Genomic DNA, 18,130 nt, shown 5'->3' with positions numbered 1-18,130 from the left:
TGGCTTTTCTTGTTGCAGAGCACGGTCTCTAGGCACGTGGGCTTCAGTAATTGTGGCACGCTGGCTCAGTAGTTGTGGCTCACGGGCTCTAGAGTGCAGGCTCAGTAGCTGTGGCACACAGGCTTAGTTGCTGCACGGCATGTGGGATCTTCCCGGACCAGGGCTCAAACCTGTATGTTTCCTTCATCGCGTTTCCCGTAGTATCCAGAATGACTTTCCTTGTTTGTCTGCTCTGAGTAAATGGCTCCATCAGGGATGGGATATTTTCTTCCACTTGCCCTTAAATCCCCAATGTCCAGTCTGGAGTCAGGTCAGGCACTAAATGGCTGTTGGTTGAATGTTATTCATTTTCTACCCCAAAGCTACCTCGTGTCTTATAATTTCTGTTAAAAATCACAAATTCCCTAGTGTTAACTCCTATACTGGGAAGGCTTTGCTGAAGACCTCTGGAGTATTTCTCCCCTTACCACTGTCTACTGCAGATCGCAGTCAGTAAAATTCAGTGGTGGGCAATGCGATGCTTCTCATTTCCACAGGTATTCTTTTTTTTTTTTTTTTTTTTTTTTTTTTGCGGTACGCGGGCCTCTCACTGCTGTGGCCTCTCCCGTTGCGGAGCACAGGCTCCGGACGCGCAGGCTCAGCAGCCATGGCTCACGGGCCCAGCCGCTCCGCGGAATGTGGGATCTTCCCGGACCGGGGCACAAACCCGTGTCCCCTGCATCGGCAGGTGGACTCTCAACCACTGCGCCACCAGGGAAGCCCTTCACAGGTATTGTTTTAGCCCCTTATCTTCCCACTCCTGTTCATCCATCCAGGAGAGCCTGCCTTCCTTCTTTTCTCTCTTTGTTCTGTTACTAGCAAACCAGAAGAAAGCAACCCAAATGGGGATCAGGCTGGCTCCTGAATTAAGGAAACAAAAGGTGATAGAATGAATGTGAAACTAGACCTTGTGTAGAGCCACTGCCATAAACCTCAGAAGCAGCTGCCCTTAACCTGGGGCATATGGACAGGCTTCAGGGGATCAGTGCATCCCTGAAATGGTGCACAAAATGTCAGCATACATTTTTGTTTACAGAGAAACAGACCTGGGTTTCTATCAGATTCTCAAATGGGTCTGTGACCAAGTAAAGGATTAAGAAGCATTGAATTAAAGTCCTGGGCAGTACCAGAAGTTGCCAGAGACTGCACAGAGAGTTCAGTTCACTGTTTTGTCCTCCTGTACCCAGTTGGTCCAGGACTACATCATCGATGCCCTAGGCGCTGGGAGGAGATCTCCCAAAACAAAAGCAGACAGCACTCCTGCCCTCAAGGAGCTTACTGGTAATTTTTTTTTTGGAAAATACAGACAATAACACCCCCTCCCCCAGACACACACACACACACACACACACACACACACACACACACGCACACAAAATAAACGAATAATGTGCTGCCTGGTAAGTACCATGAAGTATCATGGAGTGGAAAGTAACTGGGCCAGAGTCTAGAGGGAATCCCTGAGGAGGTGACATTCCAACCAAGACGTGAACCATGAGAAGGAGGCAGCCATGGGGAGTTGTGGGGAGAGAGCATTCCAGGCAAATGGAACTCAGCACAGGGCCTATGAAATGGGAAGAGACCTAGTATGTTCCAGGGCCCAAGTGGGCCCTGCACTTGAACATAATGAAAGAGAGGGGCAGAATGGCAGAGGGAGTGGGCAGGAGTCAGATCTCTTTTAGGCCAAGGGAACGAATTTGGATTTTATTCTAATGAATTTGGATTTTATTCTAAGTTCCCTGGGAAGCTCTTGGAGGGTTGTTTTTGTTTGTTTGTTTTTTGCGGCACTCGGGCCTCTCACTGCTGTGGCCTCTCCCGTTGCGGAGCACAGGCTCCGGACGCGCAGGCTCAGCGGCCATGGCTCACAGGCCCAGCCACTCCGTGGCATGTGGGATCTTCCTGGACTGGGGCACGAACCTGTGTCCCCTGCATCGGCAGGCGGACTCTTAACCACTGCGCCACCAGGGAAGCCTTCTTGGAGGGTTTTAGGCAGAAAGGCAACTTGATCTGATATATACTTGAAAGGTCACTGTCACTGCAGGGTGGCTGATGGATGCTAGCAGGGCAAGAAGGAAGGCTGGGCGATCAGGGAGGTGTCTGACGGTGGAGAGAGATGATGGTGGCTTGGGCCAATGTGATCTTACTGTAGATGCTGAATAGTGATCAGGTTCAAAGTGCATTGGAGAGGTATAGCCAAAAGGGCTCGTTAGTGGATTGTAGAGGAGGCATGAAGGGGAAAGAGAGACTGATAGATGACTGGTGGATAGTGTGCGTTGACTGGGAAGGGGACGACTTTGGCAGTGGGATGCACACAGATTGGAAGTTGGAAACAATAGTTTTGTCTGAGGTGAATTAGATTTGAGATGTGTTGAGTACACAGAGGGGGCCAGGCTAGAGAAGCAAACTTCTCTTTGACAAACGTAGAGTTGTCTACGTCTAGTATTTGAAGCCCCAGATGAGATCACCTAAGAAAAGACTAGGTAGAAAAGAGTAGGGGACAAGGGACCAAACCCTAGAGGTGTGGAGGGGAGGAGGTTGACGTAAGGGACAGAGAGACACAGCCAGTGAGGGAGGATGAAACCAGGTGCAGATGATGGCATGGAAACCTTGGAAGAGACCCATTCCGGAAGGAGGAAGCTGCCAACCTAGCTACATGCTGCCGCGTTGGTAGCAGAAGGGCCATTGGCTTTGGCAAGAATTAAGCCATTGATGTTCTTGGGAGAAACAAAACAGTTTCAGTGGAGCGAGGGGGATGCAAGTCTTCCTGGTGGGTTGAAGAGACAATGGGCCATAGGAGTTGGAGTATAGACAGCTCCTTTGAGGTGTTCTGCTGTAACATGGTCTTGGAGGAGAATGTGGATGCGGGGTTAAAGAAAGTTTTGTTTTATTTGATGAAATAGGTGAAATATTTCTTGGCCAGTGGGAAAGAGCCAGTAAAAAGAGAGAAACCGATGATGTTGGAGAAGGAGTGAAGTATTATTTTAATATTAGTATTATTTTAATAAAATAGTATTATTAGTATTATTTTAATGAAAGTATTCATTAGAAGTAAGTGAACATCTTTTTAGATTCATTTCAATGGTTTTCTGTTTTCTCTAATTACCTACTGTATTCTAAGAATAAAGTTTTATTCTACTCTTTGATACCTGGGTAGAGTTGATCAGCTGCTTTTTGGTTTAAAAAATGGCTCTGTGAGTTAACCTGAGAACCTTGACATCATTGATAACATTGTTTCTGTGGAGAAAAATGTTGTGAGTTCTAGAAGGTCTTTGGAATTTGGCCTATTTGGAAACCAGGGTCAGAAATGACAGGGTAAGTTTGGCTCTTTGCAAAGAGCCAAAGGGCATCTGCTCTCATAGAGTTGGTTGACCTACCTTCCTTTTCTTATCTCCTCCTGTTGCTGGATCTCTTAGCCATATTGAGTGTTGCCTTTCAGAGCATGGAAAAGCCCTAGCTAAATCTGAACCCATAGCTGCAAAGAATTCAGAGCGTCTCACAGTAAAGATGTGATCTTTACTTTTAACCACAGGGAGAGGACTGAGACCCTTTTAAACTATATTGTCTTGTGTAATAAAATTGCCCTTGAAAAATATTGTGCATAATTGTATAATTAGTGTTGAAGATTTACACGAACTTTTATATAAGGAGAAAACTCCATTATTCACCTTCCAGTGCATCTCTCCCAGAGTGAAAGCCAAGAAGCTTACAGTGACTTGCCAGGCTCTCCTCGGGGACCCTCCCTTCACCCCTCTGACCTGACCTCCTAGGCTCCCTTTGCTTCACTGCTCACTCTGCTCGAGCCACACTGGGATCTGGGTCTTTGGAATGAATGTGCAAGTTGTATCCTGTCTCAGGACCTTTGCACTGACCGTTCCCTCTTTTAGAAGGCTATTACCTCCAGAATATTCACCTAACCAACTCCCCCACTTCTTTCAGATCTGTCGTAATCATCCCTTCAGCAGGCCTTCCCTAGCCACCCTATGTAAAATTTCAGACACCCCTCCTTGACAAATCACAGCCTCTTCCCTACATTACTTTTTCTCCTTTGCACTTATCACTATAACATACTCTATAATTTATATTTTGTCTCATTTATTGTATAGTTCTATCACTAAACAGTAAGTTCCCATTAGAGTAAGGAATTTTTTGTCTGTGTTGTTGACTCTTGTATAGCAGGTGCTCAGTAAATATCTGTTAGTTGAATGAATAAATGAATGAATGGATCCCTTAGTTGTCTTGGCAGTTAATTTGCATTTTTACGTATCATATTTGCTTAAAATAAGGAACAACTGCAGGAAACAGCGGGAATTTTTTATGTGTGTATGTATATATGCATGTGTGTGTGTGTGTGTGTGTGTGTTTATGTATGTATGTCTCCATATATGTATGTATGTCTCCATATACGTAGTCGTTCTACCTAAATTAACCCAGAAGTCAGCGAGATTCTCAAACAAGTCATGTTGTAAAGATAATTCAGTTCCAGAGACAGTATAGAAGGTAAGAGGAATGGTTTAAAGCATCTTTGTCAGCCAGAGTTTGGGTCCATCCTGACTTTGTCTCTAAATCTGGGATACTCTGGCCTCCCCTGAACTCACCCCTCCCTCACCCAGCCTCTGCCTTCCACTTCCCACTGCAGAGGCTGGCCTCAATTTTTCAGCTGCGGGAGGGCCCTAAGGGATGAGATGTGAATGATTAACTTTGGTTGAGACTCCTTCAAGATTACAATCTGTGCTCCTGGACACATTTGCTTTTTCATTCACCTGGGAAGCCCCACTAGACCCTCGCTTCCTCTCTGAGCTGACCTTTTATTCCCCCACTTTTGGGTCGGGGAGGAATGGCTCTTCATTCCTCCTTTGAAAGGCTTCTGTTTGCTGAGCAAACACTGACCACACCGAGACCTTGCTTGGGGCCAGTTATTGCTTCCTCGCCTACCCTCCCCCCTTTCTAAACACGCACTCGTAACCCCCTATTCCCCCAACTGATTGGAGAGGCAGCCCGGGCCAGGGAGAGAGCCTTTCTCAAGGAAAGTCTTTGAAAGCTGCCGGGAGCCAGCTGGTAGGATTTTTGGAGAGGGCGAAAGGGTTTTGGAGAGCATCTTAATCCTCCTTCATTTTAAAATAAAAGCTTGTGGCTATGACATTATTTTGCCTTTGAATTCTCACTAATAAAACAATTGTTCATTGTTCACAGCATCTGTTTACATAGCTCCTTCTGAATTCCTTGATTACAGGTTTTAATAGGGCTTAGATGGTGCAACCCCTTCCCATCACAGAACTGGGACTCTCTCCCGTCCCACCTCCCCTCCTAGCCTCTGTACTGTAATGTTTAAAGTAGCCATGCATAGACCGAGCGTCTTTAAAAAAAACAAAAACAAAAGCCATGAGGAATTAATGCATATTTTTGTTGGCACCGCATCAAAATTGACATCACCGGAAATAACGTACATCATTGTTAGCTATACAAATAGGTATCTTTTCCCTCTCAGATTCAGAAGTTATCTCTGTAGCCTAATCATTTCAGTTAAATGCTTTGCATTCAATTGTTGATGGAATTAGTTAAGTAATGTTACCGTCAGTGATTTCTGTGTCATTAATAGTAGCAGTTTTAGCTGAGAGACTTTTTCCAACATTTTAGCACAGTCCATGGGTTTTTAGAATATTCTTTCACGTCTAGGTTTTATTCAGCTTGACCAACTGTTACCGACTCCCTTGGGACCATAGGAGCGCCCTTCCACTAGGTGCTTTACGGTAACAGTTTCCGAGTTTGGTGTTAGCTTTTGCTTTGCTGAAACTTTTCACAGCTGACTTGGTACTAGCACTCAGGCCTGACCTCTCGCTCCTTTGGCACTTTAGGGGTTAATTTTGTTGGTGGATCCGGTTTCTTTCCTGGGCAGGGGCATGGAGATCCCCTTCTAGCTGGTACTTCAGTAGCAGAGTTGCTGGGTGCCTGGAATTCCCAGGCCCGGCGTGGGCTGGCTGGCTGGCTGGCTGATGGAATTGCCTTCGTGAGATTCATTCAGCTTCTTTGTCTGCTTTCTCGAAGGACCACAATGTAGTGAAATGCTCTGGCCTAGGAACCTTACAAGGTAGGACGATATTCTAAAATTTCTAGGGCCTGGGGCAGGGTGTGGTGCCTGTACTACCTTGGATGGTATCGGAAAGCCATACAGAGAAGCCAGTGGTGCAGCTGCCGAAATCCCAGTGAGCTAAGTCGCGGGGGAGTCACTGGTCAGGAAATTCAGCATCCTTTTCCTTCCCACCCCAGCCCTTTTCATTTTAACCTTGATAATCTTAAAGGCAGCCTGACAGAGCATTACCCAAATGTCCTTGGTCCACCTGGACATTTGGGTAATGTCAGTATTTTCCAGACCATCTTATCAAATTAGGCTGCTGAGACCAAAACACTGGGTGTTGATCACCAGCTCTCTTAGGTCCTTATTTCAAGCTTTTTGGAGGAGACTTTTGAGCCTGGGGGGGGTGGGGGAATTAGAGAGAGGCAACATGGGCCCCGCGCGAGGGCGAGGGCTGCTGGTGGTTCAGAGGGCCCTGATTGAAATGACTTGCAGTTGGAGGTTTTGTTTGGAGTCTGAGAAGCCGGGTGAACTTGTGGTTGTGTTTACTAATGCTGCAAATTACCAGGTGGGTTTTTTTGTGGAAACTAGGCTCTGGGAGAGATGGCATAGATTTAAGTAGGAGCACTTTTCTTGTTTGTTAGGGGTGCTCTAAAGCTGCCCAAAGAGGAGCATTTTTATTTTTAAGCCAGACAAGGGGAAGAGAAAACAATGTTCGTTGCCACCTACTACTTGCCAAGCACCTAACAGGCATTGTCTCATTTAACTTTTCTTGCAAAGCCAGCAGTATTATTTTAAATTTTGAGGTGAGGCAGTGGGAGCCAGGAGAGGTTAAGGGAACATGCTTAAGGTCACACAGATACTAGGCAAAGCTGGGACTGGCCACCACCCTGCCTTCCTTGTTGGGCTTGGCAGATGGCTCAGGATGGTTTTATCTGTAGGTTTAAATGTGGATTCAGCTGGAGGAAGGGCAGTTTTTATTGTGGAGGACTCACCAAAGTGCACATGATACTTGCAAGCACGGCCTGCCTGGGCCTCTCAGATTCGGCTTGTCTCTGGAGCCGGGTGGTATTAAAAAGTAACTGCTTTGGCAGCAGGACCTACCTGGGAGTCTGCTAATCTCTCTGAGGCTTTCGGAGTCATGGATGAATCTGTGACTGGATTTGTGCTGGTTGGCTTTGTACCTGGTTCAGGGGGGCAGAAGCCCAAGTGAAAGTCAAATCTGGGAAGGTCAGTGGCCTTGGAGGTGGCCTTGGGCTGCTGGAACTGTGCCCTGGAACTCTCCGGCTGCCTCCCAAGAAGCTGGATTTATGGAGTCCCGGAGGGAGAGGTTGTACACCCAGAATGTTAATGCTGACCCAGGCTTGGCACTAGCCGTTCACATGTGTGACGGAGATGGCTAATTAGCTAGGGCTGAGCTGCTCTTGAGTCCCAGAGCTGATTTGGAGTGTCTGTTTCTTGACCCGAGTTCTTTTTCCTCCCCATCCCATTGCCCCAGAAGACGTAGCTTAAGGGCAGACCCCTGACCGGCAGCCCTGAGGCAGTTGTAGTTCTGTTTTATGCATTCAGGTTCCCGGACTCCTAAGATGTATGGGGAGGTGAGTGTGAGTATGTGTGGGTGGGCGGTGTTAATGGAAATGTTGGGACCCTCACATCCCCCCACCTACTCTAGACCTAGGGCAGCCAGTCAGTGCCCTGTCTGGGATCCCCACCCCAGCTTATCTTTAACTACTTGGAGATGTTTTTGAAATAAGTTGACTGCATTAAAAGGTGTCCTGGGTTTTTTGGAGAACAAGTGAGAGTTCAGAGTTCTTATATGACTATGATCTGCTTAAAAGCCTCTTTGCCTCTGCTCTTAGGTTGAATGAATGTGGTTAAGAAGAGCTTGGGTTTTAGAACCATGCAGATCTAGGTTCAAATCCAGCTCCATTTATTAGCTCTGGCACCGTAGGCAGGTCACCATAGCCCCTGTAAGTCTCAGTTTCCACATCTATAAAAAGGGGCCGTTGATAGTTTGTGCCTTATAGTGTAATAGGAGTGTGTGGGATAACATATGTAAAGTGCTTTAGCAAAGTGCCTGGAGCCCACTATTAAAACTTCTCAGCTTGTGTGAGCGTTTGCTGCTATTTTCATTAGCTATTGCTGAATTCTGTTGATGTATAGGGTACTCATGTCCTCTGGTAAACAGAACAACAGGACGAGTTTGTTGAGATCTTTGGCAAAAGCCAGGCGGCTGTGGACCAAGTGTCAGCAGCCTTCTCTGGTGGAGCCTTGGAGGAGAGAGCCCTTTGTGTAGCTAAGGCCAGCAGACACGCTGGTGCCTATTCTAACAATGAGGGTATAGGGCATCTGGACCAGAGCTCTGGGGTTTGTAGCCCAACCAGCCCCTGGAGCCAAAGGAGGAATTTCACGCTTACTCAGGGGACCACCTACTTGTCGAAGGAATGAGTTACCAAAATGGGACAAAGGTGCCGTGGGGTGAAACTCAACCCCAGGCATTCTGAGTGCTACTAAATCCCCTTGGAGCCTTCTTTATGGGGTTCCTGTTTCCCTCTCTCCACCTCAAATGATTGGCCTTGCACCTGGCACTGTCTGTAGAAGCTGCTTCTCCCCGGGACACTGCCCGTTTATGGCAGCAAACTCTTGCGCTAGAACTTTATCATCTATTGCATATTGTGGGCCTGTGTCTCCTTCCTGCGGTCCTTGCAAAGTCCCTGGATCCAGGGCTGCAGCTGACAGGAGCTGGTTGTCTCCTCTGTGCCTGGAGATCTGATGTGGTCCCACAGAAGGCTTATGAGGACTGGGTGTTAATTAGCACCAGATCACACAGGAGGAAACCTGGGTCTCCTGGAGGTGAAGATGCTCTGACAAAGCAAATGGCAGGGCTAGGGTTCAAACCTAGATCTGTTTTGCTTTTTCCTCCAGAGCATATGCTGCCTCCATGCAGAGCCTTGGGGGTTTATGGTACCCTAGCCCACTGCTAGGTGAGACTAAATTTACTGGGATTAGTATCTAACTCTGCCCTTTCTTTAATTTGAGCTCAGGTTCCGGGTCATTTTGCAAAAGCAAGACCCTGTAGGCTGATCCCAGGGGTGAAACCAGGAAGGGTGGCTTGTTTGCTCATCGCTGTTTTCAAGTAGCTATCTTTTTTTTCATGTGGAAAACTTTAAAGTCCTTTTAATACACATGTAGGTGTTCATGAAAATGTGTCAAATGAATAAATAAATGAGGTGGTTGAACGCTCTCGGATCTGTGTATGAATCCCAGCTTCAACAGTTCCTAGTTGTATGACCTTTGGGCCTTTCTTTCCAAGCGTTAGTTGTCTCATCTCTAGAATGGGTATAGAATTAGTCTCTATCTCATGGTACCCAGGAGAAAATATAAGTAAGCTGTCGTTATTATTATATATTATATTATATTATGTAGTTATTATTTTTATCATAGAGTTGAGCAGATTAAATGAAAGAATGCAAGTAATATAATTAGCATGGAGTCTAGCACAGCTTTAAACTTCAATTAAAGTTGGCCCTTATCATTCTCAGATAGGCAGCGAAAGGTAGGTTTCTGCAGGAGTCCTGCTGCATTCTTTGAAGGTCGATTTTCTTAACAGGCTCCGGCAGTGCTGGGAGGAGGTGATGCTCCTGAGAAAATCTCCTGGGGAGGAAATAGTTAACATACCTGTCTGGTGGGAAATGGAGGTAGCCAAACCTTTTCCCTTCCCCAGGGGTTGCTGCTAAGCCCTGGTTGGGCTTGCTCACTCATCCACACCAAAGGATCTCATTCCGCTGGGCCCTGGGGTTTCACAGGAACAATTGCCTTGAACAATAGCCAGAAAACAAGTTCCACCAGTCTGGGCTTTTGCAAGTGAATACAGCTGTCTGGTGGGGGGCACAGGGCCCTGGAAATGAGCTCTGCTGTGATTCTGGAGCAGAACTGGAAAAGTGAGCAGGTAAGGCCGGGACACAGCCCTGGGTGGCTCTACGGTGCGGGCTTAGTCACCAGGAGAGAGTCAGAGGCGGGGGCAGGGCTGTCCAGACTGTTTCTGAGAACGGTGAGGGCCTTCTGGAAGTAGACCCAGCCCTTGGGGTTTTGGGGGAGAGGGGATTAGGATCCGTTGCTTTGTGAAGGCTGCTTTTGAGAACCAGAGTTACAGTACTTCATCTCTGCTAACCTGCTGTGGTTTATTAGTGAGCAGAGAACTAATATTTATCTGCAATCTGATTTTTTTCACATCATTTAAGCATGTCTTTCCCTTGCATAAACAACATTATCTCACAGGGAGTCCATTTGGAAAGTGTAATGACCCTCCAGATCCTTCAGTAACTTTTCAGTCTTTTGCTGAAAGCCAGGATTCCTTATGCCTGGGTGTGTAAATCCTAGTGGAAAAATCTGTTTAATCATCCCTCTAACCTTGGGATTCGGTTTTGCCTTTTTATTTCATGGAAGATGAAGTTGTAAATATAGTATCACGTTAATTCAGAACCATTACAGATTCCTGATATATCAAGATACTCCCCAGAAGAGCTCAATATTAAAAATGTGTCCAAATTAGAGGTGATTTCTCAGGAGGGTCTGGTGAAAGCAGGTTACTCTTCCTTGGTTGTATGGAATGCTAACTCCCTACAACAGTGAGGAAAACAGGGAGTGTGAGAGGCTGGAATAATTTATGATTCTTTCACCTGCGTTTTTCATAGCAGATAGCTTGTGTTTGGGCTGTTAAAATTGTGCTTTAAGCCCTCTGAGTGGCATTTGAATTCCTGACACAGTGATGTCAGAATCTCTTGTAAGACTCTGAAACTGGATCTCCTTGTCTTATGGGCCTTTCCATTTTTTAATGGATTTTCTGGTCACTTTGGAGAGCCTTGGCTCTGGTTAAAATGCGGTGTCTTGGCCAACATGGGGTCTCACTGATATTATACTTGGTTGCTGTCAACCAGTCGAGGTTCTTTTGAGATTCTGCTGGTTAGCAGACAGAGACTTTGAAGCTGACCTACAGGTACTCTCTTTCTGACGAGAGGCATTGAGACCCTGGTTGAGTCCTATCCTGATGAGCTCTGGGCTCTTAGCCTCGGTTCATCCAGTGGAAAATGGGAGGTGGAATAATCCACGTACCGTGCCTAGTACAGTGCCTGGCATTTGGTAAACACCGCCAATGGTGGCTTTAAGTATTAGGTAAGATTGCGTCTTATTCCTCTGTGGATAAACAGTGGTCTCATGAAGAACCTCTTGTGCATTGGGTTGTAATGCCTCTATAGGAGGGTCTCAAACTCAAATTGCCGGGTCAGTCAGGTAGCGTATGTGAGTGCAAAGGCTCAGATGGGGGGTTGAGTCAAATGAGAAAGCACGTGTCTGTCTAAAGAGAGCAGTTACAACTCAGGGCTAAGAAATCATCTCCTGTGTATAAGATATTAGCACCTATTCCAAATACTTGAAAGACTCAGCGTGGGCTTTAAAGATAATCATTTAAGGGGTGAAATCAGCCACGAAGAAGCCCAGAAACTAGGAAGTGCAGTTTACTCCTTTGGTAGCTTTTACTGAATGAGAGGAGATGCTCTGACCAGGGGGGACCTTCAGTGCCCCTTTGCCTCTACTAGCTTTTCTCTGAGCTTAAGCTCCCAGGATGGCAGTTAGAAAGCACCTCTGGGATGGCTGCATCCACCTCCCTCATGAGAGACTGGGAACTAAGAGTAAGTGCAATGTCCAAACTCTAATAGGAAGCAGTTCTGGGGAGGGCTGGGGCCAGGGCCTGGCTCTCGTGGCTCCTTGGCTTTGCCACTTCCAAGCCTTGAAGGAGAGCGCAGCATAGCAGAGAGCATCGGTGGGCCTGGGCTTTGCCATGCTGCCGTCTGTTGCCTTGTGCCGGCACTTGGCTGGTGGTTTGACGGGCTATTGAAGGCTGTAGAAATGTCTGAAACCAGTGCAGTTTCCCTTGCTGACCTTCCCATTTTACATTTTCCTTTGTGTCTGAGCTGTGTGTTCTTGCCTGTCACATCTACTGGCTTTGCGGTCAAGGGTGGGGACAACTGAGTCATCACTGTACCCCCCGGAACCTCACGTGGCGCCTGGCACATAGAGGGTGCTGGCTGACGGGGTGAGGTGAGCAAAATGAATTCAAGTCCCCTGGCTCGGGACTCAAAAACGTTGAGTTTAGGAGTCTTGAAGAAAAATAGCAAATGTTTGGTGGAATTCTTTCCGCCCACCCACTGGCAAAAATAGGTGAAGGTCATCTTCCAATCTGATCACTTATAACTGCAGTTGTGCCCTGATATGACCACCAGTGGAGGACCTTTCATTGAGGACAAAAAAAGGGACATGGCTGTGATCTGGAGGGGAAATGATCTTTTTGTGTTGATGGTTCTGAGGAGTCAGTGGAAGCATCTTCTTGCCATTTCTCTAGATGTCCCAGCCAAAGAATTTATAGGACATAAACATCATATGCTGTTTTGAAATTAAAAAAAAAAAAAAAAAAGACGGGAACCAGCCAAGCTGTGGGCCCCACTTGCCTTTTAGATTCCTATGATAGAACCCGAGGCAGGAGGAGGCCCCCAGAGTTCTGCTTGTTTCCCAAGGCTATTGAGCACAATGCTGTTTCCACTAAGACTTTTGGAGTAGTCTTGGCAGTCTTACAATATAGAGTGAAGGTGAAGTGAAACGGGAAGACTGGTGAAGAGAATAGATGCTGTCTTGTGTTCATTTATTCTTCTGGTCGTTCATATAAAAATCATTCATTCACTCACAAAATGAAATCTGCTTTAATATTTTTCTAAATGTCTGAGGAACGCTTTTGTACCCAAAAAGAATGTCTTAGAATTAATTAGGTTTTACTATTCAACTGTTGAAGTTTTAATTTCGAAACCTGTTTTCTTACAAATCTTATCTGTAAGTCAAGTATTTTTGTATGCATTAAGAACGTTTCCACTTGTTATTTGATTAGTACTTTATTAATTCAGACTTGAATTTAATTAGTACTTGGATAATTAAGTTTCCTTCAATATTTTATTTTATTTATTTTTTGCTGCACCGCGAGGTTTGTGGGATCTTAGTTCCCCGACCAGGGATCGAACCCAGGCCCCCAGCAGTGAGCATGCCAGGTCCTAACTACTGGACCACCAGGGATTTCCCTCCTTGAATATTTCAGATTGCATTCGTAAACTTAACATACCTGGTTTCCTCATGCTCTCCAAATGTTGGATGGGGTAGACTTTAGCAGGCTAACAAGCAAAATCTTTCTAAGCACTTAAACAACCCTTGCAAATCAAATAATTTATGACATTTATAACTTCAGTTTGTCCAAAACACTTCAATTTTTTTTGCAGTCTGAATCCAATTCTTAAATCTTTCATCTTAAACATCTCAAATCAAAAATCAGTACTCATTTAGGTTCGAATCACAAGACTATTCTTTTTAGAGTCTCGTATATTTTTTTAAATATTATAAATATAGAGAGATCACCCCAGTGATCACAAAGCTTTCACCCTAAACTTAAGTATTAATGTTAGAATTTATTTCATTATCTCCCTTCATCTTTTTGAAACTTTCCCAGGATTTAAAGTCACTTACTCCCAACTGAGGGGAGGAAGTTTATCCTCTCGGGTGGGCTCAGAACCATCATGTGGTTTTTCTCAATCAGATTCAAGGGCAGGATGCAGGAATGGTCCAATCATAGTCCAGAACGATTGTTCTGGAGCCACGGCTGAGGACACTGTAGTTCTTTCTGCACTACATCTGGGTGCATCTGGGTCCCTCGAGCCTCTTACCTGGAATTTTGTTTCACCTCACTGCAAACACAAATCCTCTGGGTTTCTTTCAAGTTTGAGTCATAATCATGTTTTGTAACCTCTTTCAACATTTATCGCCCGACTTGGGTCAGTAGACTTGTACCCCATCCCAGGTTGTACCTAATTTCCTTTGCCACTTGATTGGATTCAACTAATGTCCTTACTGCCTGAATGAATTCTGCATGCTTTCCACATTTTTCCTGTCTGACTCTCAACCACATGTCTGGAGTCGTTTTAGAAACAAATTGCAATTCCCCAGCAGTTAGCACAAGTATACCGAGTGACAAAAACCTAAGCAAACTCGTTTTAAGCAAAAGAAAAGAATTTTATTAGTTCTCACTGTTTGGTCTCCCAGAAGTGGCTTCTGGCTTCTGGACTGACTGGATGCAGGAGCTCATGTGATGTCATTCCTCTTGCCTCTGCTTCCCTGCCTCTGGGCTAGCTGCTTTCTAAGGCAGGTAAGGATGAAGGGGCCGGTGGATCAGAGGCAGCTCTAGGCTTCCTTTGCATTCCTTCCAGAGCTGTGTGTCATTCTCAGCATCTCCTGTGGGGGGAGTGCTCTTTTAGGCAAAGTTAAAGAGCTCGTGCCAGCACTTTGTAACCGTGAAGAAGTTCCTGGACAACGTGAATCTCTAAGAGGGGGCTAGCATACCCCACGTTCTCTTGTTGGGACCACATTGTTATCACAGAGCATCTTATGGACCCAGTTTTCCTTAGGATGCTTCTTGGAACTCACTGACCTTGATCTTGGTGGCTCATGGCCATTTATAATACCCTGAATTTTAGAGAAAGGACAAGTTGGAGCTAAGTGATTTTATATCTAGATAGATCCGTCAGTGTCCCCAAAGATCCAGAAGTGAGGGAGACATGGCTGGTTTTCCGAGTGTGGGGACAGCTCTGGTTTCTGACACACAGACAGCCCTGGGGGACACCAAGGCCGCTCTTGTTCACCATGGACTTCCCTTGTGTCGCTGCTCCTTCCTCCTCCTTAATTTCCCCTCTCCACTCTTCTGTGGGGTAGATCATTGGTTCGCCCCTTCTGGGCCAGCTCAGTTTCAAGGACTTCCTGTAATCTCATCATAGCCTCATGATGCTCTGGGCACTGACGTGGGAAGAATCGTGTGTGTGATAAGTGCCACATGCCCCTCTGCAACAGCATCTCAGTGTTGAAAGGCCACAAAGGAAGAGCGGGTACAATTTCAAAGCAAAAAAATCTGGGGCTTGGATTCATGGGCATCTGTTACTAAGTTCCCTCCTTCCTCGCCTCCAGCCCCACTTGTCTCTTGGCTGTCCTCTTTCTTCTTCGTTGGATTATGGGAAATTTTAGATACGTTAAATTGCTAACCCTAGAGAGCAGATGCAATTAAAGACTCATGGGATTTTCTTTTCATCATGAGGGTGGATTAGAGTCCTTTCTCATCTGTTACGTCACCCTTTTCCCAGCAGAGCCTTCCACAGTTGTCAGCCTTGGTGGTGTCATCCATGTGTCACCCATAAGGCAACTGAGGCAAGGAAGTTGTGACTTGTCAGAGGCTGAAGTGGGAGGGAGCCGGGCTCAGAATCCACTGCTGGGGCTGCGTTTTGCATCAGAACTTGCCCTGCCCGTCTCTCCTGTACGTGAGTTCAGTCAGGAGGTGTTTAATAAACACATACTGTGTGCCTGGAGATGGAGTTGATGTGAGGCTGGCATTGCTGTGGCAGCACTGCTCTGGAGGTGGGCTTCAGGGTCAGGGAGGGCTTCACTGCCGGCTCTGCCATGCATCTGCAGAGAGCCCTGGACGGCAGCTCTCACGGCCTCAAGTTTCCTCATTAGGAAGCAAGGCCACCTGTGAGGGAGTAGGAACGTTGCTGAGAATACGTGCAGATACTGTAGAGTTGGCATGTTGGCAAGTACTCAGCCAGCGGCTGTTGTGAAAAATCGGATGATGCAGGCCAGAGGGAGCGCGTGCTCTGCAATTAGACGATTCAGCGTCTCAAGCCCAATGCCAAAGTGGACTGCACGGCACTGGGCAAAATACTTGTTCTTTCAGCCTTGATCTCTTCATTTGTCAACTGGGGAGGATAATAGGTCCCTTACAGGTGTGATAGGAAGAGTGGAGACGTAAGTGATGTATCGGAAGCACCTGGCATGATGCCTGACACCTGGGATGCACTTGTTACTATCACGAAGCAGACCCCTGCATATGCTTGGAAAGTAGGACAGACCATCATACGGAGAACAGCTAGAAAACTGCAGGAGTGCATAGAATGAACCCAAATGCGGAAGACTGTGGGGATTCAGAGGAGGGGACTGTGAGGGTGGGCCAGAGCATTTGGAGAAGTCCTTAAAGGAGGATTCCGAACCGGATGGAGCCCAGGCCAAAGCAGTGTCATCACAGGGGGGGAGCCGGCTAAGACCCGGAGCTGCGGGCTGCTGCAGTGCCTGTGAATTCATCCTAAGTCCTCTCCTGAGCCCTCACACTTCCTGCCTTTATCCTCCCTACTTGAGAACCACCTTTGCATGTTTCCCCTGCACTTGCGTGGGACCCTCCAGGTGGGCTTTAGGAAGCCACATTGGCGGGCTGAAGGGAAAGGTGATGAAAACAGGTTTCCACTAAGCCTCGTCTTCCTGCCTGATCAGTAGAGCTGAGACAGGCATCCTACAAGCTGGTGGAACAAACTGAAACTTCCTCTTGATTACTTGGGGGAGTATGGGGAGCTCCTGGCTTTCTAAATCTCAGATATCGGCATTTCGTTTTTGTAGTTTGGTTTTTTTGGTTTGTTTTTTCGAGATATCATTGATGTACAATATTATTTGTTTCAGATGTGCAGCATAGTGATTCACAAATTTTTTTTAGTTTTTTATTTATTAATTTATATTTATTTTTGGTTGTGTTGGGTCTTCGTTTCTGTGCGAGGGCTTTCTCTAGTTGCGGTGAGCGGGGGCCACTCTTCATCACGGTGCGCGGGCCTCTCACTGTCGCGGCCTCTCTTGTTGCGGAGCGCAGGCTCAGTAATTGTGGCTCACAGGCTTCAGTGCTCCGTGGCATGTGGGATCTTCCTGGACCAGGGATCAAACCCGTGTCCCCTGCATTGGCGGGTGAATTCTTAACCACTGCGCCACCAGGGAAGTCCCAGAGCCACCCTCTTTACTGTGATGCCAGACGGCTCTCTATTACATCAATTTTCAGTGCACACGGGCATACGACACGGCCCACTTCCCCAGGAGGAAGCCCAGGTTCGGGAGGCTAGCATATCCCAGAGCAGGAGTGGCAGGGTCAGTATCTACACCCAGGGCTGTGTGATGATGATGCATTGACTTAACCACATTACTCCACCATTCAACCCTCCACGGTGAGCTGTGCCTCACTGAAAGGCCTGCACAGCGGCAGCCTGATGCCTCAGAAACGCCAGTGTCAGAACAATTCCACTCCTGGATATACATCCGAAAAAACAAAAACACTAATGCAAAAAGATACGTGCATCCCAATGTTCACAGCAGCATTATTTATAATTGTCAAGATAAGGAAGCAACCTAAGTGTCCATCAACAGATGAATGGCTAAAAGTGTGGTATGTACATACAATGGAATATTACTCAGTCATAAAAAAAGAATGAAATTTTGCAATTTGCAACAACATGGATGGACTTAGAGGGCATCATGCTTAGCAAAATAAGTCAGAGAGAAAAAGAGAGGGCTTCCCTGGTGGCTCAGTGGTTGGGAATCTTCCTGCCAATGCAAGGGACATGGGTTCGAGCCCTGGTCTGGGAAGATCCCACATGCCGCGGAGCAACTAAGCCTGTGAGCCACAACTACTGAGCCTGCGCATCTGGAGCCTGTGCTCCGCAACGGGAGAGGCCGCAACAGTGAGAGGCCCGCGCACCGCGATGAAGAGCGGCCCCCGCTCGCTGCAACTGGAGAAAGCCCTCACACAGAAATGAAGACCCAACACAGCCATAAATAAATAAATAAATTTATTTTAGAAAAAAAGAAAAGAAAAAGAGAAATACTATATGATAGCACCTACATGTAGAATCTAAAAAAATACAGCACACTAGGGAATATAACAGAACAGGAACAGACTCACAGAACAAACGAGTGGTCACCAGTGGGGAGATGGAAGAAGCAAGGGGCAAGATGGGGTAGGGGATTAGAAGGTACAAACTACTATGTACAAAATATATAAGCTGCAAGGATATATTGTGTAGCACAGGGAGTACAGCCAATATTTTATAATAACTATAAATGGAGTATAACCTTTAA

General features: G+C 46.4%; 1 protein-coding gene across 12 annotated transcripts in view; it reads left to right on the top strand.

The window, feature by feature from the left end:
* Nucleotides 1-18,130, top strand: part of NAV2 (neuron navigator 2) — an 840,045-nt gene that overhangs the window by 742,145 nt on the left and 79,770 nt on the right. Inside the window, exon 1 of one of the 12 annotated variants that reach the window (XM_079930283.1) lies at nt 5,595-6,124. The exons of the other annotated variants lie outside the window; for them this stretch is intronic. Within the exon in view, the coding sequence (XP_079786409.1) occupies nt 6,099-6,124 (26 nt within the window). The 5' untranslated portion in view covers nt 5,595-6,098. Of the gene's footprint in view, nt 1-5,594; nt 6,125-18,130 lie in introns of those variants that run through there. 12 annotated transcript variants of the gene reach the window in all.

Source organism: Stenella coeruleoalba, assembly GCF_951394435.1.
Source record: "Stenella coeruleoalba genome assembly, chromosome: 8".
NCBI lineage: Eukaryota > Metazoa > Chordata > Mammalia > Artiodactyla > Delphinidae > Stenella > Stenella coeruleoalba.
Note: the sequence above shows the minus strand (reverse complement) of the source record. Positions and strands in the feature narration are given on the sequence as shown.